Genomic DNA, 23,208 nt, shown 5'->3' on the forward strand with positions numbered 1-23,208 from the left:
ACTGTGCACGCAATAGCAAGCCCTTCTTTATGGGACCTTTCTGCATCTGGTCTGCAAAGTTCATTGCCTTGGGGAGCTATTAAATTAAATAGGAGAAGTGGGGAGAGGTGGCTAGAGTGGCTTGATGGAGCATTAGCACAGTTTGCTGTTTGTTAAGATAAGGGTGACTGGGCTTAAATATATTTGATTATCTCCATTCAATCTCCATAACACAAGATGACTGCAGTTGTACCTTAGCTAAAATGCACAGCAGTTTACATGCAGAACAAGTGAAACCACCTAGAGACAGCTCTTCTCTAAAGATGAGCACAAAGTTCTTCAAACAAGGCCAACCCACACAGAAAATGAAAGCAGCTGTAGATCAATAAGGAAGCAAGTTTCAAGGCTGGACAAGGAGAGCAGGGAAATACCTTGCCTCTCTGATACCCCCCCTTGCATCCTTACCTACTGAGAAAATTCTTGCATCATCTGTTACTGCTTCACTCTGAGAAAGATTGCTTTGCAGTTTGTTTTGAATGCCGGTCCTCTAATCAGCTGGAGAAAAGGAGTCACTTACATAAGCCAAGGGGTAGGAAACACTTGGGTGATACTGCTCACCTAGGACGGACTGCTGGCTGACTCCTGACGTCCAGCTTCCGCTTTTGCTTATCCAGTTTCCTTAGGGCTGTAGTGACTCAGACAAGTGGCAGTATAGGAGGCTTTTCTCTTCTTATTCATCTTTCTTTTTCAAGGCAGTCGGTGAAGAAAACTGGAAGGCATGGCCCCCTCCACAGACAAAAAGCTCAACGGGCTGGATAACCCAAGCTTCATGGTGAGTTTGCTCTTCCCCAAAAAGTAATTCTTGCATAAATCGGTGTGAGTTCTGCAAACTGAGGAGAAAGGGAAAGCCAGGGGATCGGACTGCCTGTGAGTAGGCTCGTTTGTGGTCTCTCAGCTTTTCTATCAACAGGAATCTGAGGAATTACTGCCTCACTAAAGTCTGCTGCTGCTACAGATTCAGTGCAGTTTCTGCTCTCTGATGCCCTTTCACTTCTTTTCTCTCCTTTACCTCTAAAATGATAGAGTAGATGAATGGCTGTGCAGGTGTATCTGTGTTGAAAAGGTGGTGATTTGGTAGATCCTTGTGCTGATGTCTGTGTTTAGAAGCATTTATGTATTAGTAAAATTATAAGAGAAATTTAGCCCACTGAAGAATGTTTCTTTGTCTTGTGGATCTATTTCTGTTGAAGTAAACTGGAAGGGAGGTGAGTGAAAAAGGGATTTGGGGGTCAGTGGGTGTTACAGCAGGGCAGTAAAATCTGTAAATGATGTGTGGATTCAGCAGTGTGCAGTGAACTGGGGATACTGGGAGCCTTAACAGTGCCACAGGGAAAGGACTTGGGTCACAACAGCCCTATTCCTATCTCACGCAGTTAACTTCCAGTGGAGTTAACCTCCCTTAGAAATGTGAAAACCTGTTTGTGTTCTGACAGTGGGAGTAGAAAGATGGGATTCTAATATGTTGGCATAGACCCCCCCCAAATAGGGGACTATGGAGGACTCATTTAATCTCCTGGTGCCCAAGTCTCCCATTTCTCAGAGTGAGCTTGCTGGCAACAGCGGAGGTGGAGTGCTATGTGTGCCAGCTGTAGGGAAAGCCTCAGCGAGGCGCTCAGAGCAATGAAGAGGCTTTCTTTCACTGTTTTTAATGGTCTCAATTTTTACCTGTTCTGCTGCTGGCAAGTCTGATGAATTGTAACTTCCTACAGTTTGAATCACCATTTTCTTCTACCTGCCCAACAGTTCACTTTCTGATCTTCCTGGTGATCTTCCTGGTGCACTTAATTTAAGATACAACACAGGGAGGGCATCCTGTTCCCCTGGGCTCATGAGAGCAGCTGGGCTGAGAACCACTGGCAGCAGCTCTGGCAGCTCCTGTGAGGGCCTGTCCCTGTTCCAATCTGCTGCTGCTTTGTCCTCCTTCCAGCACCTCAGCATCACAGGATGGCTGACATGGGAAGGGACCTCTGGGTCATCCGCTCCAATCCCTGCTCCAGCAGGGACACCTACTGCAGGCTGCCCAGGATCATGTCCAGATGCCTTTTGAGGAACTCCAAGGATTAGACTCCACAACCAATCTGGGCAACCTGTGCCACTGGGTCAGTGGTCATCCACACAGTAAAGGAATGTTTCCTGATGTTCAGGTGGAGCCTTCTGTGTTTCAGCTTGTGTCCATCACCCCTTGCTCAGTCAGAATTTGTCTCTTGACCTGCCTCATCCTGTTCTCTCAGCTTCATGCTTCTCTTGCTGAACCATGCTCACTCTCCTTCAGCTCCTGGGGAGGGTCAGGCACTCATGTGATGGTCATAGGGGGCTGTGACTGACACAGACTCTGCATGGCTGGAATATATCCCTTGGTTAACACAGGAAAAGTTGTGGTGAAAGGAAAGGAGCTTACTGCTGTCTGCCTAGCTTAGGCTTCCTTTATCCATGTTGTTATTCAGGAGTAGCTGTCCCCATATAACTCCCTGCATGAGCAGTCTTAAATATCTCACTGCTTATTTGTTAATCCACAGATCATGCTCCCTTGTTCTGAAATGAAAATGCTTTCATGGAGAGGTGTTTAGGAATGCCTTTTGCTCGTGAAGTTCATGCCTGAGCTCACTTGGAATTAACTCTGCCCTCTCCTATCTGTTTTGAAGGAGCTGTGATGTTCCCTACCTGCCTAGGCTGGGTAAATATATGGTGTTTTGGAACATACCAAAACACTTTGACAGTGTGATCATAAATGGGACTCAGCCACAAGGCTGGAGATTTCAAGAAATTATGCAGTTCTTTGGGACTAATTAGCCACACCTGCAAATTTATAACTGAATATAACATTGATTTTACATCCTTGTTCCCTGTTTGCAGCATTAGCTCCAGTGTAGGTAGGCCATGAGTGTTACAGCACACACCTTGCTTTCAGCATCCTTCTGTTCTGTCAGAACTTGGAAGATTAAAGAAAATGGAAGTTTGGTACTGGTAAACTGGTTGAGCATCTTTTGACAGCAGATTTCTCTGCCACATGTGTGTGCCTGGGGTCCTCAAGCTGGAGATGAGACCTCAGCTCACCCTGCTTTTGCCAGCTGGCTCCTTTGAGATGGTTCACCAGGATCTCATGCTCTTTGGTTTCCCCCAATTCCTTTTTTTAGAGAGGTTTTAGAGAGGTCTCCTGTGTAAGACCCAGTGCTGCTGTGTTTATTGAGGGGAAACACTTGTAAGGATGTGTGAGAACATCAAGAAGATTTAAGAGAAGGAAACAAAATGCAGAAAAGTCTTCTAGTCAAATTGGTCAAATTGTTTTAGGGCATTTTGTCAAAAGATCTCTTTGGATGGGACAGAGAACAGGGACCAGTGCAGCATTCAAGCATTAACCTGATGCACACTCTTTCCTGCTTCTGCTTATGGTTTTTCCATCCTTAATGAGACACTAATGATGCTAGCACACTTTATCAAAATGCCTCTTTGAGGCTGAAACACCCTCCAAAGTTTCCCTGTCTAGACACACTTGCAAAGAAGCACATAAACAATTTCTTAAAGCATTGCACTTCTTTTGTAATCTTGACTTTGTTGAAAATTACATCTGAAGTTCTCCCACAAGACATGGAGCACTGCCTCAAGACAGGCAGCTGCAGGGCTGAGCTATGGCTAACGAATGGTTTTTCTCATTGTTCAGAGTGAAGATGGGAGCCACCACTGTGCCTCACTGGATCGTGCTGCCCAGGGCCCAAAGGAAGGCAAGAGCAAGGGGCAGAGCAACAGGCTGGCCTACACTGTCACTGACATACCCCCCTGGTACCTGTGCATCTTGCTGGGTATTCAGGTATGAGAGGGCTGCAGGCAATGGGTGGGGATGGATGGAATTTTACCAGGTGTTCAGCCAGTTAATGGGGACAAAATCTGTATTTGGGAGTGCTTTTGGTTCTGATGCCTCTGGAGCTGTGGGCTTAGTGTCCTTAGGGTCTTCCCACCACTCCCTAAGCACTGATTGTTATCCTCCTGCCTGCAGCAACATCCTCCCCCTTGATGTGCAAATAGTAAGGCAGAGACCTAGGGCCGGAGCCAATCAGTTAATAACAACAGGTCAGATACCTCTGCTGAAATCAGCAACATGTCTGTAGGCTTCTAAACTTCTGCCCTTCCACTGCCATAATGGCTAAGCAGAGGCAGCATGAGAAGGGTCCACACTGCTTTGGCTAATGTCCATGCCCACACATGTTAAATAACCCAATGCAACCCAAAGTTAATGGGTACAGAGCCTCAGGGAACAGAGCCCTCAGAACGACTAAGGAAGCAACGCGCTGTTCTTGGAGCTTGGTGGACACCTTGTACTTTGTTTCCTTAAATGGTCACCTTAAATTTAGAATGTATAACAAGGTTTTGTGAACGTATTTACATTGTAAATTTAATAAAACATACCTTTAACAAGCACGGTGAGTTTCCAAGTGCCACCAATTCCACCACTGCTATCCTGTACTATGAATGAGAATTAGGAAGTCAAACCAGCTGAAACAACCTTACCTCATCAATTGCTCACCAAATTATCTTCATATTTAGTAATTAACCAAAGGTCATTATTAAAGTATGCCTGTGACTCTTTTGAAAAATACAAAATGCTTGATCTTTTTATTCTTTGGCATTCATTTATATGGCTGTTTATAACTGCACTGTGTGAGAGAAGTTGTTGGCAGCAAAGAATAGGTAACTCCAACTTACAAATATTTTATGTTATTCACTGAGGTGCCAGTGAAATGGATTGAAACATTTGTACTCTGCTCACTTAATGTGATCATTCTGTTACCTTTCCCTATGATGTCCCTTCCTTCCTGGTAGACTACTCCCAACAGTTTCGTTTGCAGGGCAGGGGATAAAGCTGTTCTGTCTGACAGTGATCTGGGGAGTCCAGAGCACTACAAAAGGTCTCTGGGCATGGAAGGTGAGAGAATTTTGTGGGGGTGCACTGCAGATCTTGTAAGTACATCCCCTAACAGAATGTTTAATGTATCAAAAAAGAGAATGAGTATACTGGTATGATTCAAATGCAAACATATTAGTTTCTTGTAGGTTTCCCCCAGTAATGCAGTATTGCCAGTTCTGCGTCCTTCACTCTGTCTTTCTCTGTGGCTCTTAGCATTTCCTAACAGCCATGGGAGGTCTGGTAGCCGTCCCACTGATCCTCTCCAAAGAGCTCTGTCTTCAGCATGACCTCCTCACCCAGAGCCACTTGATAAGCACCATCTTCTTTGTCTCAGGAATTTGCACCCTGCTTCAAGTCCTCTTTGGAGTCAGGTAGGTCAACTGCAAGAAATGGGACATGCAAGAAAATTTATAGATGCAATTTCTATGTGCTCAGCAGCCGGCTTGCTGTGAAGTTTATCTAGTACGGAGGGTCATTTGTTACCCTTAGGCAATCAGTACACATGCCAAAGCATACTGCAGTCACTGTGCACGACAGGTTTGCAGGGCTGCCTCACTGTTTGGCTTTTGCATTTCCTGGTACTTGATGCATCTTTTGTTGGGCTCATAAGGAATCTGTCATGCAAAAGGTAAAGCATTAAAAAAGATGCAGTATACAGTATCTGCCTACTCCTTACTGAAGACCCTATGGCTGTGGCAGGTCCCTTTCAATCTGGCCCTGGCCCTGGGCGCACAGAGCTGTTCAGAAAAGAGTTCAGGGGGGTAACTGGGAGAAATTGCAGTTCATCCTCCACCTTCAGAGACTCAGGAGAAAGTTAAATACTTTGTAAGAGACGCATCCTCAGTGCCCCAAAGAGCCTGGGTCCTTGCTGGCCTTGCAAAATTTCTTCTATTCCCTTTGTCATAACTCTGGACTGCCTCTCTCTTTCCATTTTTTTTTTCCTCTGTTATGGCAGGAACAGAATAACACAGAACCTCAGAATTGCAAGGGTTGGAATGGACATCTGGAGCTCATCCAGTCCAACTACCCCTGCTAAAGAGGGTTCCCTACAGTAAATCACATGGGCAGGCATCCAGGGGGGGTCTTGTGCATATCTAGAGAAGGAGACTCCACAGCCTATCTGGGCAACCTGTTCCATTGCTCTTTCACTCTCCAAGTAAAAAAATTTTTCCTCATATTTGTATGGAACTTCCTAAGTTCTAGTTTGTGCCCATTGCTCCTTGTTCTGCTGCTGCTCACCACTAAAAACACCAGGCTCCATCCACTTGACTGCTGCCCAGTAGATATTTATAAGCATTGATAAGCATTGACAAGAACTGGTGTTTCTTGCTTCAAAAGCAAAAATCACACATTGATTGACTTTCAAATCTGAATAACCTGGTTAAAACTCTTCTACTGGCAAATCACCATACTTTTTACACCTCCTGGGCATTTTCCTAGTGTAACTTTTCCATCATTGTCTGTAATTAGGAATGGTGGTAGACAAACCCCTCCCTGGAGGTAACTCCATTGATGCAGGATTAATGGAGAAAGGGGCCTGGAGGTAGCCTGCAGTGCATGCCAGGCCACTATGGCCACCAAAGAGAGGCAACTTGGTTCTTCTGAGTTCAGTTAAATTCAGGCTAGGGCACACAGCTATGGTGTGGGCTGTTTGGGTGATTCAGATCCCCCAGATCCCCTCAGGCTGCCCCCAAAAGGACTTGGTGATAAAAGTGTGGCAGAGAATGACACATTAATGTCTCATTAATGTCTCTTGTGGCTCAGTAACTGAATGAGGAACAGCAGATCAAATTAAGCAGTGAGGAGCTGATCCTATAGGATAAGCTTAAATGGCATTTTCTGCACTAAGGATGCAATTGCCTTATTGCTGGCCCCAATTATAAGGCATGAGGACATTCCCTGTCAGAAAGCTGGACTCAGCCTGGAGCAGAGCTGAAGGAAGTGATGGCAAGCAAACCTAGCCCAGGGAAACAGAAGCAGATCTCTTTTTCTCTTTTTATTGCTTTCTCAAAGCCTTCAGTAGATGATAATCACGAGTCACCAGCAAGTCTTTGGGGAAAACAATAAATATGAGGCTGATGGGATGTTTTTTTCCTGGAAAACATCAGTGCTACGTCCAACGCCCTGAGGAGCCCTCAGCTAGGTGCTCTGCACAGTTCATGATGTCTGTATTTTAGAAAGACTGATTCAGAGGAAGAGAGGTGAGAGGAGGGATAGTGATAATGTGTTTATGTGGTATGGTAATGGGAGGCAGCTCATCTTGTGGAGGTAATGTAAGCGAGATTGGCTGTTCTAGGCCAAGTGGTGGATGAGTGGGTCTGGCTGCAGTCTGCAATTAGTCTGAGAGAGCAGAGATGGGATTAGGCAGGGAAAAAGCACTTCAGCTAAAATACAGTGCTGGCACATGAACAAAGAGGTGGGAACTGGCAGTAGAAATGGGGAGGTTCCTTCCAAGAGTGAGTACAATCTGGGAGCAGCCCTCCAGAAGCAGTAAATGGTGGAAAACCTCAACCCACTGTAACCTGCAGCTCAGTCATGTGACAGAGCATGAAAAAGGAATGATGGGTCCCAGATGGTCATTAGAGACTATCCAAGAAGCTCCTGAGGACATACAGGTAAGTGACCTCATTTGCCATTGTGGTGATGCTTAGGCATCATTCAGTGATGATCAGAGCATAACATCTCCTCTAAATCTTGTAAACATTGCCAGAAAAAAACAAACAACCCATGATGCCCATATGCTTCACATCAACACTCCTGCTTGATGTTAAGCCAATGCCAGCTGGGAAACCAGCTCAGGACCAGCACACCAAGAGCTATAAAGCTGTTGTTAATTCAACAGTGGTGGCACTAAGTCTTCTATGTCCCTTCCTTCCTTCCTTCCTTCCTTCCTTCCTTCCTTCCTTCCTTCCTTTTTGCCTTTTTTGCCCAGCAGAATCCTTTGAAGGCTGCAACATGTTTGGATGAATATATTAAATAAGTGACTCCACGGATGACTGATGTTCAAATATAACTTGCTGGCTAGTTCTAACAGTGCCTCGGTTGTATGTGGCATGAGTAATTGCAGTGATATAAATACTTGTTTTAAGTGATGGAGATGTGGTGCTGTAACAGCTTTGCCATCCTTCATTTTCCTGTGCTTTCTGATGAATGGTGGAAATGCTTTAGCTTCAGGGAAACTGCAGAAGCATTCACATGGATCACTGCCCTGCTGCTTTTCTAAGCAGGTGCCACTGGGGTTTTTGGCGCAAGGAGAGGTTGCTTTGGGAGCTGCTCCTGGGGAGATTTCTGAGCAGATAAAGCCAAAGCACTTTGGAGGCTTCCCCTGGCTTTTTCAGAGCTTGTTGCTGTGTCCATGTAGGTTTCCTTTCCAGTGTCAGTGGAAAGAGCAGAGGAATTAGCTCTAAAAAAACCTGATCTCCTAAGATATAAATCACAATTTCTAGCTCCTAGTCTGAAGATAGTTATGGCATGGAGGATAGCCAGTATGTGATTGTGTTTATAAGCAGGTTGTGAAGAAAAGTGAGGCAGATCAAGGGGACAGAGGAAAGAAATGGATATTGGTGAGATTTGGGCACAGGTCAGTGCTAAGCTTTTCTTCAGTCTCAGCATCTTTCTTCCTTTCCCTTCTCTCCTCCTCCAGCTTTTTCTTTTGGCTGCCTTTTTACCATATGTGGCTCTATGACCCAGTCACAACTTAGAAGGACACATATATCCTTTAAACCAGAATAGCAGTCTGACTCCATACTGAACGTAACTCTCTGTTGTGGTCATTGCTCTTTGAGTACTACTGGCAACAATTCCCAAGCGTTGTCAGTGACGGTGACCTGCCAGAACAGACCAAAAGACAATGCCAGAGACCACGACCAGACTGTGGTGGGTTTTTTGTTTGTTTGTCTGTGGGCTTTTTGTTTGTTTTGTTTGTTTGCTTTGTTTGTAATTTATTTTGCTTTCCTTCCTCTCACCTAAATGGAGCTGTGATTCTAGCATTCTCGTCAGCTTTTCCCTCCGTTCTCCTTCTAGGCTGCCTATTATTCAAGGAGGAACTTTTTCCTTCTTGACCCCCACCCTGGCCATGCTGTCTCTCCCCAAGTGGAAGTGCCCTGCCTGGACAGAGAATGCCACGCTGGTGAATGCTTCTTCACCTGAGTTCATTGAAGTCTGGCAGACACGGATGCGAGAGGTACATCACATCTTCAGTGGCACCTGTTCTGTATCAGGGCTGTTTGCTTTCAGGAAAGCACCTTATCTTCCATCTCTAATGGCCCTTAGCCTCTGCCCAGTTACAGCTTCCTGGGCACCTAAGCTCTGGTGCTGTGCTACCATTGAAGAGGAGACAAAGAATCCTTGGTTGATTATGGCCCCTGCAAAGTCTCCACTGGGCGAAACAGACCTGTTATCCATAGCCCTGTGTTCCTCATGCCTTTGGAGCCAGCATGAGGGAAAATGCTCAGTACTGCAGGTTTATCACCAGATCTGCAAAGACAGCAGCTTCACCCCTGAGCCTCCTGGCTGGAAGTGATGAGAACAGCTAATGGCATTTCAGGACACAGTCGCTGGCTACTTAAACAGTGATTGTCAAACACAGAAAAGTTCAGAGTGATGACCATGTCCCCAGAGGTAAACTGATACTCAGGAAAAAAACAGAAGCTGTAATGACATCCTGTCCTACCAGTGTGGTGAAACACCCCAAGTGCTTCCCAGGTGGAAGGTGAGTGGAGGCCATGGCTCTATTCCCATTTTCAGAGCAAGAGCTTTTCCCCTGCATTTTGGGGGAGCAGAAAGATTGGGTGCAGGGAAGCTGAAGTGTGCTTGAGTGTCACAGATGGCAGGCACAAGGGAATGAAACAAGCCCTGGTAAACAACTAAATCCCTCAGCCAAGGTGGGAATTGGTGTGCTGGTACTTTGGTGGTCCTTCCCCCCAAGTAATGCTCAGCAGAGACCTGCTGCGGTCAGTGGCAGGCCTCCATACCTGTCCATCTTTGGAGGTGTGCCTGGCTCTCACACTGGCTTGGTACTGACTTCCTCAAGAAAAATCTTAAGAAAAAAATCTTAATAGTTAGAGGTCCGCTCACTGTCTGATCTCTTCCTCCGTTTTTCCAGGTGCAAGGAGCTATCATTGTGGCTTCTTGCTTTCAAATCTTTGTTGGATTTTCTGGCCTTGTCGGATTTCTGATGAGATTCATTGGCCCCCTGACAATAGCCCCCACCATCACCTTAGTTGCTCTGCCTCTCTTCGACTCGGCTGGGGATAAAGCTGGACAGCACTGGGGCATAGCATTCATGTAAGTATCTCTTCCCTGGAACTCAAGATTTATTTGTGGAGTGCTAACACGCAGAAGGCTTGTGCAAGACACCAGCATGACACAGTTACCTCTCGAGAAGCTTTTAGCCCTCAGCTACACCAGCAACAAATCAAATACAAAAGTGAATTTTAAAAATACTGATTTTGTGAAAACTCATAGTTCTGAGCTCAGTAGAGAAACAAGTCTTCCCTATGTGTCATTGCTGAGGGCAATTTCTGTTACAGTTGTTTATGCACACTATCCTACACATCCATTATTTAAGTTAAAAAGGCATTTCTAAAATAACAAAGTTAAGCACTCAGAGTTCTGTATTCCTCAAATTATAATAGCTGCTGCTTCGTGTCTTGTTTTCAAGCCATGAGGAGGAATTGTTTTCTCCCCAGAGGGCCTGGGGGAGCTCTGGAAATGTGTACATTGTGTGCATGTGCCTTTGCAGCACTGAGAGCATTCTTACAGGGAAATTTGTGTGTGTGCCTCTGTGTATAAGTGTACAAGTGTTCCTGGTGGCAGAATTTCTTTGATATTTTTAGAATCATAGAATGGTTTGGGTTGAAAGGGATCTTTAAGATCATCTAGTTCCAACCCCCTGCCATAGGCAGGGACACCTCCCTTTAGACCAGGTTGCTCAAAGCCCCATCCAGCCTGGCCTTGAATGCTTCCAGGGAGGGGGCATCCACAGCCTCACTGGGCAACCTGTTTCAGTGCATCACCACCCTCATAGTAAAGAATTTCTTCCTAATATCTTCTCTAAAGCTAAATTTAAATCTGATTTCAGAATTTAAATCTAATTTAAATTTAAATTTCAGAAACAGTCTCAAAAAATAGAACTACCACTGCACAGTTCCCTTGCAGATAAGCAGTTTCAGATCCGCAGTGCAGGTTTAAGATTGGGATAGCATACAACAGCAGCAGGTTGTTTTCCTCTATGACTTCCAACAGTTTGCTAGTGCTTTCAGTGTTGTCTTTGGAAACTCAAAGGTCCAGAGGTCAGCCTTGAATGCAGCCTTGGAAGGCAGTGTGCTGTCATGGGGATATTATCAGGACCCAGGTAGGCCTTCTGCTCCCAGCTCCACTTCTCCTGTCACTGCCAGTTCTGTTCTGCCTGCCAACACCTGCACTCCCAGGCTACAAATGCCACATTTCTCCTCCACCTGCAGTTCTCCACCCAGTTGATCTCTTCCACAAGCACTCCATAAGATCCCAAACCCTGCTTGTCTCCCTGCTCCTCAATTTCCCCTTCACCCTTGTTTCTCCCACTACATCTGTGGTTTGTCCTGTTCTCTAATGATTTGTCCCAGCCCCTTTGCTTGGCCGATCTGAATTCTCTTTTCAAAATCTATTTCCTCATCAGGACTGTCTCGTTCTTCCACTTCCCCTCTCCAGTCCCTAGCTCCTAACCTCTGTTTCTCTCCTGACCACTTTGCCCAGCAGTGCTGGCTATCCTTTCTGTTCTTCTCTTTTCTACCTGTGCTAATCCCCATCCCAGGGAGAGACAGGTGATGGAGAAGGTAGAAGACATGGGTCCTGTGATCTAAGCCCTGCTGTCCAGCCCTACCACATCCCACAGCCTCCATAATGGGTGAATCCCAATGTTGCCTTGAGAAACTGGTTTGGTGTGTGCTCACTTGCTCCTTGGTAATGATACATACTGCAGTTCATCACTTAACAGTATTCCAGAAAAAAAAAAAAAAAGCTCAAAATCTTTATGGCCTGCACATGCTAAAATCAGAGATGTTTATGCTCAATACTTGGGACCTGAGATGAATGATCATTGCCACAGACTTATCATACTTGAGCAGAGTTTTGTGAGAAAGAGCAATATGCCTCTCCCCAACAAACAAATTCTACTAAATCTCACATAGGCAGACCTTACTACTGCTCAAGGCAAAATGACCTTCTCGACTATGTCTATTTCTTGAACATCACTCTTTGAAATAGGTTTAGGATATATTTCTCCAGAAATATTTGGCCTGGGGCAGATGTTTTCCATGGAAATTTTCATTCTAAATGGCAAAAAGTTAGGCAAAATTTCAGCAGCAGATGAAAACAGCATCTATTAATGGAATGTGTCAGGCAACCTGAATAATAAGCAGTGACACCTACCCAAGATAGATGAGTGTTCTGCAATGATTCATCAGGCCGCTGAGCTCCTTTGTTAATGCAAATGCACAAAATGTGCACTGATGCCGTTGGTCTATGCTCTGTAGCTTTAGAAACCAATAATGGAAGCTGGTTCCTCCTCAGACATTCTGCATCCAGTCATTCAGTGCCCTGAATAGTAATTGATAACCTCTGGCTGCATATTGCAGTGTGTCTGTGCAGCCCTGCGCTGCTGTTGGTAAGAGTGCAGTCCCACACAAGGGGTGGGAGAGGAGCTGCACCTCGTGGCCAGGCCTCCAGTTCACATGGGGACAGGTGGGCATCTGGGCAAACACTTTGTCTCATGGTCTGTTTTCCCCTCCTCCCAGGACTGTTTTTTTCATAGTTCTGTTCTCTCAGTACCTGAAGAATGTCCCTGTGCCACTGCCATCATATCAGAGAGGCAAGAAGTGCCACTTCTCCCCCATCTACATCTTCCAGATCTTCCCGGTATGTTAGTGCTCCTGGTGATCTGGGCAGCATGGCAGAGGGACCAGCTTCACCCAGTCCAGGCTATCTGGGCTGTTTCCACTCACTTCAAGTGCACTTAGCACTTCCCAACCCAGGCTACACTGCAAGGGGCAGTGGGGAGAATGGGAGAAGAGACCCGTGGCATCTGTTTGTGGGGCAGAAAGGAGGGCTACCAGGATACTTGCTGTCACTCTCCCTCCATCCCATGTGCATGCTCACGTGTGCACAGGGAAAAGGTTGGGTAGGAGAAGGCCTCGTCCCAGACCTGTCTGTCATTGCTGGAGATGTGGCTCTGCTGTAACCAGATTGTCACTGCCGAATGTGACGGGCAGGTGCTGCTGGGGCTGTCCCTGAGCTGGCTGCTCTGCTACGTGTTGACGGTGACTGACGTCCTCCCCACGGACCCCACTGCTTACGGCCACCTGGCACGGACAGACACCTGCGGGGACGTCTTATCTCAGGCTCCCTGGTTTCGGCTCCCTTACCCAGGTACTGCGACAAAGCTGCACAACCCTTTCCCCTATCCCTTGCTGCTTTACCCTGCCCACCTCACAGCCACCACAGGGAAGCAAAGTGCCCAAAATCAGGCAAACACGCACAAGCACCCTGCTGTTCTTCCCTCTCAGTAGATTTTGGGGTAAATGTGCCCCACTGACCTGAATCAAGCTCTTTATTTGCAGGACAGTGGGGAACGCCAACAGTCAGCTTGGCTGGGATATTCGGCATCCTTGCCGGGGTGATCTCCTCCATGCTGGAGTCCATGGGGGATTACTATGCCTGTGCCCGCCTGTCTGGTGCCCCACCACCACCGAAGCATGCCATCAACCGTGGGATCGGTGTGGAAGGCATTGGCTGCCTCCTGGCTGGGGCCTGGGGAACAGGAAACGGCACCACGTCCTACAGTGAGAACGTGGGGGCCCTGGGCATCACCAAGGTGAGCTTCACACGGCAGGGTGACTGCAGTGCCCTGCCCTCCTGTGCATCTCCTGAGTGTGGTTACAAGTGCGTTGTGTACATTGGTGTGGGAAGCTTCTTTAGCCCAACTCTGCATATGGGAGGAGTACAGGCTGTGGTTACTCATGGCTCCTGGCTTAGGTTCCTGTAAAGAGAATATATTACACTGAGCTATTCTGGAAACTTCTTGAGGATTGACTTTATCCGATACTATCCATCTATCTACCTATCTACCTGTCTATCCTCCTAAATAAATGGAAGGAGAGTAAAGGAGCCCTATTAGGGATTCAAGTTCCACAATTTTCGTAACCCAAGGATGGCAATCGTGTGAAAGGTAGACCATTTCTTTGAGATTATGAAATCTGATGGCAAATGTCCATGTTTTTACCTCTCTTTAAAGTTGTGCGAATTCCCTGAGTATCTTATTGCTCTTATGAGGGTAAGAAATTTCCAAAGAGAGATAAACTTGACAATCAGATCATAGATTTTCCACTAAGCTTTATCGCTAGGGAATGAGTACATCCAGCAGCCAACTTGAAAAATATTTCTAAATCATTGTCACATAAGCTGTGAGTCTACCTAAAAGCAGATGTTGACTTACAGCTCCTGAACAATAATATTAGTTATTTTGCTGGCTTTTATAAACCTCAAAATAACCATTTTTCACAGTGTTTGATGGAAGTGGTTGTATCTAACTGCATGAGGCTCAGTTTAGCCTGTCACCCTCAGCCTGTTCTCTCATGATGTAGTTTGCTGACATGACCATAGTGCAGAAGTGCTCAAACCCATAATTGTCAGTTTATAGACGTGCCTTGTCCCCATGTACTCCAGGTCCTTGCACAGACATGCCATCTGTGCTGATTCAGGGGACAGTTCACTTAGATCCCACCTCTGCTCACCTTGTTCAGACTTCAGTGCCCAGAAGACAGTCTCATAGAATCACAGAATGGCTTGGGTTAGAAGGGACCTCAAGGATCTCCTAGTTCCAACCCCCCTGGCATGCGGAGGGCTGTCACCCACCAGCTCAGGCTGCCCAGGAACCCATTAAGCCTGGCCTTGAGCAACTCCAGAGATGGGGCATCCACAGCTTTCCGGGCAGCTGGGCCAGTGCCTCACCACCCCCTGAGTGAAGAATTTCTATCTCAGTCATTCTGACTGGGATGGTTGGGGTTGCTGTGATCACAAGGCGGATTTCTGTTTGCTTGTTTGTTTGTTTTTACATGGGAAACATGTTTTGATGATAAAGGGAAGTGCCAGGGACATGTTTCCTCTGCTTATACACAGGTCTCAGAAACTGCCAAGATCCAATATCTTAAATGGCACCAGGCACCTATGTTTGAGATACTGGATCAAACCCAGCGTGCCAGCACTGGGCTCCCATTTCCAAGAAAAAGAGAATTTCAAAGAGGGATAAAGACTTTGGGAAACTGCAGCTTCTTCAGCTTTACGAGCAAAAACCAGTTTTCTTGTTTCCCTGACATAATTGAAACAAACTCTAAATTAGAAGCTTTAGAAGCAGATGCTCCCAGTTGTGGTATCAGTGGATTAGTTACTTTGCCTTTGAGGCCAACTTCATTTATTGGATAATTTGACATATGACAATTTCAGCAAATTAAGAATCTGAAGCTTCATTCTAATCTTGGAACAAACAGATCTTGTGGCTTTTATTAAATTATTGCTTTGATGATAATGCTGTCCCAAGGTTTTAAGCCAAAGAATATAAAGTGCACCTGAAGGCAGTGCATGATTTTATTTTGAAACTCTCCACCAAATCTTACTCATTTCTTTCACAATCAAGTAAAACTTAGATTTCATAAAAATGTGCCTTTACAGTATTTTAAGTAATATTTACAAAGGGACAGTACCAGTTACTGGCAGTGTTTTGGCTGAAAGCATTTGCAAAAAAACCCTTGCAGAAAAAAAATGGCATTCTTCAGATACTTCAGTGAAAGGATTAAAATAATTAATTGAATTATAAATTGTTTGCAGAGGATTACAGAACTTCTCTGCCTAAGACACAAATGCTGTAAATCTTAGTGTGATTCTTTAAGCTGTCCAAGTTTTGGTGTGGCAAAGCGTATCTTGAATTGAAAGTCTAACAAATATGCTGCTTTTGTGTTTAATTTCTGTAATCTGTAAATGTATCCTTCATCCCTTTGTTTGTCAGATACTCTTTTTCTTTCCTATTCACACACTCTAACAGCTCTGAATGAAGCTTGCTGCTTCATCCCATCATTGTTGTAGTGTGGGACTAAGAATGGCTCCCTGGCTCTTCCTGGGGAAGAACGAGAGAAAGGTGGGTTGACTGAAGCTGGTGTGTGATGGCAGGTAAGGGCAGAACAAGAGACTTCCCCAGTTCTCATTAACCTGGTGTTGGTTGTGTAAAGGATATAACAGATGCAAGAGCTCAGGATGGAAGCAGCCAGGCTGGCCAGCTCTGCTCTGCTACATCTTGGTCCATAGAGAGAGGATTGCTTGGTGCAGGACACCAAGCTGAAGGCCATTTTGAGGTGGAAACTAACCTCTGGTGGAAGTGTTGTCCAGTGAATTATCTGGGAGTAGGGTGTGGGTATGCCACAACGTTCCTACGCTGCAGTGAAAGCAGAGCTGTATGTGGGGATTAGTGTGCTCTTGATGTGCTTTTCATTTCACAGTGAACTGTTAAGTCATGATAGCAATGGGGAAGAGGATAACAAAGCAAATAGGTGTGGATCTATGATTGTTCTCAGGGTGCTTATTACGATAAATATTTCCTAGTGCACAGCAGGGACTGTCCCTGCAGGGACTTTCCACACAGTGTGAGCTTCCCATCTGAACCCAAAGGCTGGAACCAAACGTGCCACCGAGTGCTTTGGTTGCAAGCCTTGCCTGACAGGTCTGCGCTCACTGATGCATCACTGCCTGCTCTTTCTCCCACCCAGGTAGGGAGTCGCATGGTGATCATTGCTGGTGCCTGTGCCATGCTCCTGAGTGGCGTCTTTGGGAAAGCGGGGGCAATGCTTGCCAGCATACCCACTCCTGTCATTGGAGGCCTGTTCCTCGTGATGTTTGGCATTATCACCGCAGTGGGGATTTCCAATTTGCAGGTAACAGCTGTGTGAGCACCTTTTCATTCCCAGGGAAGGTTACTTTGGTTTCAAGCCAGATTCTCACCAGCCTGAGATAGACGTAAGCTGGGCTGCAGCAAATGTAAACATTTGTACTGGCAGTTCCTCGGGTGAAGATGAGGGCACTTATGCAGAGACGAAATCACAAAGAGAGGTTCCAGGTTGGGACAGGGCTTGCAGGCACTGGTTAATGCCCCAGCAGTTCCAGGGCTGCTCATCCCCATCTCACGGTTTATCTGAAGGAAGCTGTTATAAGCAAGGGAGAAGTTTCTGTAGCTGCTCTCCTATGGGTGATTTTTCTCTATGTCCTATAGTTATGTGCATTTAGAGGAGTGCTCTTTGAGTAGAGGTCTCAAACTGGGCAAGAGTCTCAGTAAAAGGTTTAATTTCCAGTTCCGCCAGTGGCTGTGGCTGAATCACACCTTTTCCTGGTGTCTAAGCTGGAGATCACAGAGTGCTTGGCCATCTGATTATCTGCCATATACAGTTTCTAGTGTATGCCATACATGTTTGAAATCATCTGCTAATTTTGGTTAAGCAGAACTTTGTTCTAACACCTGTCATTGGGTTTGTGTGTGTACATCTGAGCATGGCTCACTAATGAATTAATCCATGGATTTTGGTCATTCCAAGCTGTCAGTACTAACATACACAATTTCTCTGTGCAGTACACGGATATGAACTCCTCCAGAAACATCTTTATATTTGGATTCTCTGTGTTTGCTGGACTCACAGTTCCTAACTGGGCAAACAAAAATCATATGCTGCTAGAAACAGGTAAGAAGTGACAGCACATTTTAGAAGAGCTTTCTGTAGCATAGAACTTAAGCAAAGGCTGATCCAAAGCAATCTTTTTAAACACATTTTTTTCCAAACAAAATCCTGAAAGCTGTCCTCTGACTGTTGTCCGTTGCTTTCTGGGAGTGCTGCTCTTGTCCTCTGCTCCGGTGCCTCCCTTGCATTGCCAAATCTTAGGCTCTGTTTTGGGATTTGCAGGTCTTGCCTAAACAAGCAGCCTCTTGGCACTGAATACGTTGCTGGTTGAATATATGTCTTTGTTTTTCCTCTAGAAATCATCCAGCTGGACCAGGTGATCCAGGTGCTTCTCACCACTGGCATGTTTGTGGGTGGGCTCTTGGGGTTTATCCTCGATAACACCATTCCAGGTAGGATTTTGCTGAAATGAGCTAAGCTACCAGTCTGTGTCTGCCCTGGGGTTTGTCACTCGGTATTTTTTGTCCTCATTACCATTGCTCTATGGGTAAAAGCTGTAATAGCAACCATGAAATTCTATGTCACTGAACTCCTGGAGAGGAATGGGGAACAGGAGAGACATCAATGGAATAGCTGCTGCTTCCAAAACAGTAACTCATTAAAATAAAACAAAACAAAAAAACATTTTTCAACAATCTAGTTTGAGGAAAAGTTAATTCAGTAAAAAATGTCTTTTATATAAAATGCTAGCCTAGGTCATGTTGTTGGTAGAAAGGAGAGAGAAAGGCAACTGCAGGAGGGAGGGCATGGTAAGAAATATTTCTTCTCTGCTTATAGATGCAGGTTGGATATTAGGAGAAATTTCTCAGAAATAGAGGTGCAGCAGTGGCACAGGCTGCCCAGGGAGGTGGTGCAGTCACCGTCCCTGGAGGTGTTCCAGAACCGTGTGGAAGTGGCACTGAGGGACGTGGTCAGTAGGCATGGTGGGGATGGGCTGATGGTTGGGCTAGGTGATCTTAGAGGTCTTTTGCACCCTTAATGATTCTCTGATTCCTGATAGGCAATATTGTTGATGTGTGCCTGCTTATGAAAGCTGCTGAAATTGAGGTCGAATTGCTCCACATCAGTGGAAAGCAGCAGGAAGGGCTGATGACCAAAGATGTGATATAGGACCAGTGGCTGCCCCTCACAGCCATCAAAGACCCTCTGATTTTCATCAAGCCTAGGGAGGGATGGCCTAACAATAGGAGAGGAAGTTCTACAGAAAGAGAGCAGGAAGGGCACTCTGTTAAGCAGACTCTTTTATTATCTCAGACTTTTTGAAAAGCCAATATCCTTTTGGCTCATTAATTTTATTGTACCCTTGATCTTCAGCTCCTCCAGGCAGAATTTATGTGCTCACTCCCTTTCCCAAGAGGGACTCAGCCACTGCAACAATTACAGACATTTAGCAATTGCTAGCTAAAGTTAATTCTCTTACCTCATGATATTCGAGCAGTTAACACCCAGCTTTGCTTTTCTAGCACTTTACAATGCCTCTTGAATAGTTCTTCCATCCCCCATGGCTTCTGAAAACCTGTCTTAGTATCTTTGATTCCCATGAGAAGCAGTGGAGGAGACTGTAAGGCACTGCAGGAAGATGGGTACTGTCTAGCAGCACAGTCGCTAGTTTTTGTAAAGAGTTTTGAAGCTAGAAGGGTTTAAGTGCAGGGTATCTCTATGTTGTAGTGGATCTGCTGCGATTTGAGAGCCAAATGTGGAGCGCCCAAGGCAGTCATATGTTCAGAACACCCACTTGAGTGTTTGAAATACAGCAATTTCCTTTTTGCTTTCACAGGAACACAGGAGGAGCGGGGTCTCCTGGCATGGAAGCACAGCCACAAGGGAGAGGTGGACAACTCCCAGCTCATTTCCAAGGTCTATGATCTTCCATTTGGCATAGGCACAAAATACTGTGCTGTCTCTTGGTTTCGGTATCTCCCTGCTTGCCCCCAAAAACTACCTAGTGGCAAGAAAATGGATGAACTGAAGGCTGCTGGACAAGAAAGCAGTGTTAAAGCAAGCTTAGAAAGAGACTCTGAGATAGGTGCTGATACAAGGATATAAGCACCAGGCCTGAAGATAAACTCTTCTCTCAAGCAGAGGTATGAAAAGCACGTCTGCAGCCCCCATCATTTGAACTGGAGCAAGAGAATGACAATGCCTTTCTTTTCTTAACTGTCTCCAGGCACTGGAGACCTTGAGGGAATCATTTTTCTTCTCCCTGCTCCTGCCTGCCCACCTCTAGGAAGGACGCAGTACTGCTTTGGGAAATGCCTAGGAAGGATGTTCAGTTTCCTTCCTTGCACTGAGCCTCGGGAACCCTGAGGAACAGTTGTTAGGCTGAAGCAGAACTCTTCCTTTCCCCTGTTCTGACTGCCCTTGGGGCCACAGGAGAAGGCATCTCTACCATGCTTATGCATCCTTTGGGCTGAGGTTTATCCCCTCCACCTTAATCATCTGTAATGGCAACGTTCACCTCTCAGCTTGTGGTTTACACCTTTTCCTGGCCAAAGGAAAGAAGTGGGCACCTGTAGGCCATGACTCCTCTCTCTCCTGTGATGCTTTAAAGTCAAATGAATGATGTTGGAAAAGCAGCATCTAAGGTTAATGGGATGAATTGTCTTCTGAAGTTGCCTCTCCTTACCTACACTGCAGAGGGATCTACAGACTCCACTTAGGTTACTGATCTGTTAGAAACAACCAGCTTTACTGAAAGAAATTCAGCTGGGATGCTGGGAGCCAGCTTCCCCAGGGTACCAAATTGCACAGAGATGAAGGAATCTTTATCAGAGATAAAGGACAAAACTTCTGCTTGTAGTGTGACATACGTCTGCTACTGCTAAGTTCTGTGTGTCCCCACTGTCCTTGACTTGGCTTGGTGATTGTGTAGTGACAGCCACTTCTCTAGAAAACAGCTTGCAGACTCTTGCTGTTTTCTACTCTCAGCACAAACAGCCTTAACCTGTTAATAATGTGACTGCACGTGGTGCTGGCTGCTGCTGACATGTAATAATATTGCTATAGCATTAAGCTGTAATTTCCTGCACTGAGATTTATACTTAAATATATTTTGGGAAAAATAAATAACACATGCAACTGAATGATATTTCTTGGGTTGATTTCCATAGTGAGTGGCAGGTTGTATTCAAAGAATCACAGAGAATTCAGGTTGGAAAGGACCTCTGGAAGTCATGTGGGCCAACCCTTCCTCTTAGACCAGGTGGCACATGGCAGTGCCTAGTCGTACTATCGCTGGAAAGCCACAGCAGCTTTGGGCAACCAGTTCTGGTGTTTGACAACCTTTGTGGTGAGAAATAGCTTACCTCACCTCTAACTGGAATTTCCAGTGCATCAACTTGAGTCTGTTGCCTCAACACTGTTCCCCTCTCAGAAAAGTCTGTCCCAATCTTCTCTGTACTCTGAACTGTACAGCTGAAGGCTGTGATATGGTTTCTTCTTAACCCTTTCGTCTCAGCAAAATCTGTGTGGTTTCAATGAAAACCCTTCATTCCTCATGCCTATTACAATATGGGTATTTAGTCCCAGATTTAGTGGTAAGTTGCTTATTTTTACTGTTAAGGGGCATATTTTGCCCCTTAACAAGGGGATGGATGTGGTGGAGTCACCATCCTGGGGGTATTTGAGAAATGTGTGGATATGGCACTCAAGGACATGGTTTAGTGGTGGACTTGGTAGTACTAGGTGATGGCTGGAGTTGATCTTATGGATCTTTTCCTTAACTATGCCTGATTCCTGCCCAGTTGGGATTTTACAGAGGTCCTGGGCATCTCAGCTCTGACAGTGCCTTAATTCTCCACAATGTCGCCCACACCTTAAGCTCATTTACTGATAGCCCATATCCCCAGGAGAACTAGCAGATAAGCCCTGGTCTTACACATCACTCTCAGACTTACTTGTGCCATAGCATATGTGAGAAAGCGTAAGTTAATCTGCATCACCCTGTCCCCGTGTCCTGTCAGCCTGCTGCTGGCCAGATCCAGCATATGCTGCAGGAATGGTTTAACGGCAACAGGATGGCAGCTGATGAATGAGACACCATGACCACATCTTGCACTTCCACCCTGCTGCCATGTCTGCACCCTCCTCCCCCAGCTCCCTGGGGCACAGCATGAGTAGGGCCCGTCCTTCATTGCAGCACAGCAAAGCCCAGGTGGCACAGACTGCATGCTGTGTCTGGTGCTGCTGAGGCTCGAGGCATTTCTCAGAAGCTATTTCTGTCCCCATTTCAAGCTCAGGCTATTAACTGCCCTTTGAAATTTCTCCTTTGGTGTGTTTGTTATATGCCTGTTTGTTTTTTTAACTCAGAGGGACATGTCTAAATTCTAAAATGAAGTAGGCAGGGTGAGGCTGCAGGATTACCACTCCCCGCCAGCTGCATACGGCCACTTGAGTTCTGGAAACAGCTTTGACTTTGCACCACAGGATGCAGCTTCTGTTTATTTGCTCCTTGATAAGTGAAAGATCAAGGGATCCTCAGGTGCAAAACTGAACACCTGAAGGCTTTTCTGGACTGCGTGGGAACAGCAAGCTGCCTGCCACCCGTGTAACCCTTTGCTCCTGTTTACTCCTCAAAGCGTGAAGTCAGGCAGTGTGGGGTGATCCTGCTTGCAGCTTACAGAGGTGCACATAGTGAACTGCCAAAGTGCAGGCAGAAAGTCCTCCTGTTCTTTCTGGAGAGAGTTGGTGAGGGATACATGCTCGTACCTAGTGACACTGGCTCTGGACCAGCTCATTTTCATAGCTTTCTAACAAGATGTGAACTGGGCTTGGGTTGGAAGGGACTTCAACAATCATCCAGTTCTGACTCCCTTGCTGTGGGCAGGGCTGCCAACTGCTGGATCAGACTGTGTGTTAGAAGCTGCTGTGCTACAGCACAGCTGTAATGCACCTGGTCTCATTCTGTCCAGTTCGGCCAGGTCTGCCTCCACAACGGCCTCACTTCCACGGCTGCTTTCAGGTTTGCCATTGCTTCCTCCATGCTGCCTTTCTGCCTCAAGCTCCTTCTCCTTCCCACTGCTCTGCCCCAGCAGCCTGCTGGCCTTTTCCAGGCTTTTTCATAAGAAGTTTCAAGACCAACCACCGAGCACTGAACAATGTGGTGCCAGTGCACACACAGCAATACTATGCTCAGGAATTAAGGCTGCTTCCCTGCCAAGGCAGAGCAGCCTTTGCACACCGGGGCAGCTCAGTCTCTGGCTGGGTGGCGCTGGCTCTGCTCGAGAAGGTTGCCTTCCCATGTCACACAGGCTTGCATCCTGCAAACTGGTCATGCCACAGGAGGAACCAAAGTAATGTGTTCCTCATCCTCTTCATAATGACATAAATGCCTCCCACAATGCTTGCTACCTTTTGGAATAGTTATTTCTTACCTTCACGCTACCTGAACACACCTGTTGATCATGTTTGTGTTCAAGCCTAAAATTCTCCTGGTGAAGCATCAAAAGCTCTCCCACGTGATGATCAAGGGAATGCATCTACATACCATGGTGACCACCTAGAACTGCCTCCTCTGGT

General features: G+C 46.1%; 1 protein-coding gene across 1 annotated transcript; it reads left to right on the forward strand.

Moving 5' to 3' along the window:
• The first annotated feature begins 730 nt into the window (after positions 1-730).
• On the forward strand, positions 731-20,757 carry LOC122190444 (solute carrier family 23 member 1-like). Its single transcript, XM_042890445.1, has 12 exons — positions 731-811; positions 3,698-3,844; positions 5,153-5,310; positions 8,963-9,122; positions 10,044-10,225; positions 12,715-12,835; positions 13,189-13,345; positions 13,537-13,790; positions 16,732-16,896; positions 17,586-17,694; positions 17,988-18,083; positions 19,469-20,757. The coding sequence occupies exons 1-12, from the start codon at positions 758-760 to the stop codon at positions 19,735-19,737; spliced, it is 1,872 nt and encodes a 623-aa protein (XP_042746379.1). The 5' UTR covers positions 731-757; the 3' UTR covers positions 19,738-20,757.
• Positions 20,758-23,208: the final 2,451 nt, after the last annotated feature.

The sequence above is a fragment of the Lagopus leucura genome, unplaced genomic scaffold (assembly GCF_019238085.1).
Source record: "Lagopus leucura isolate 7727_CA_CO unplaced genomic scaffold, USGS_WTPT01 Super-Scaffold_100159, whole genome shotgun sequence".
Taxonomy (NCBI): Eukaryota; Metazoa; Chordata; class Aves; order Galliformes; family Phasianidae; genus Lagopus; species Lagopus leucura.

Coding starts and splice junctions, on each gene's coding strand:
- LOC122190444 (XM_042890445.1), top strand. CDS start 758: ATGGCCCCCTCCACAGACAAAAAGCTCAACGGGCTGGATAACCCAAGC. Junction 9,123..10,043: donor GGCAGACACGGATGCGAGAG/GTACATCACATC, acceptor CCGTTTTTCCAG/GTGCAAGGAGCTATCATTGT. Junction 10,226..12,714: donor CACTGGGGCATAGCATTCAT/GTAAGTATCTCT, acceptor CCCTCCTCCCAG/GACTGTTTTTTTCATAGTTC.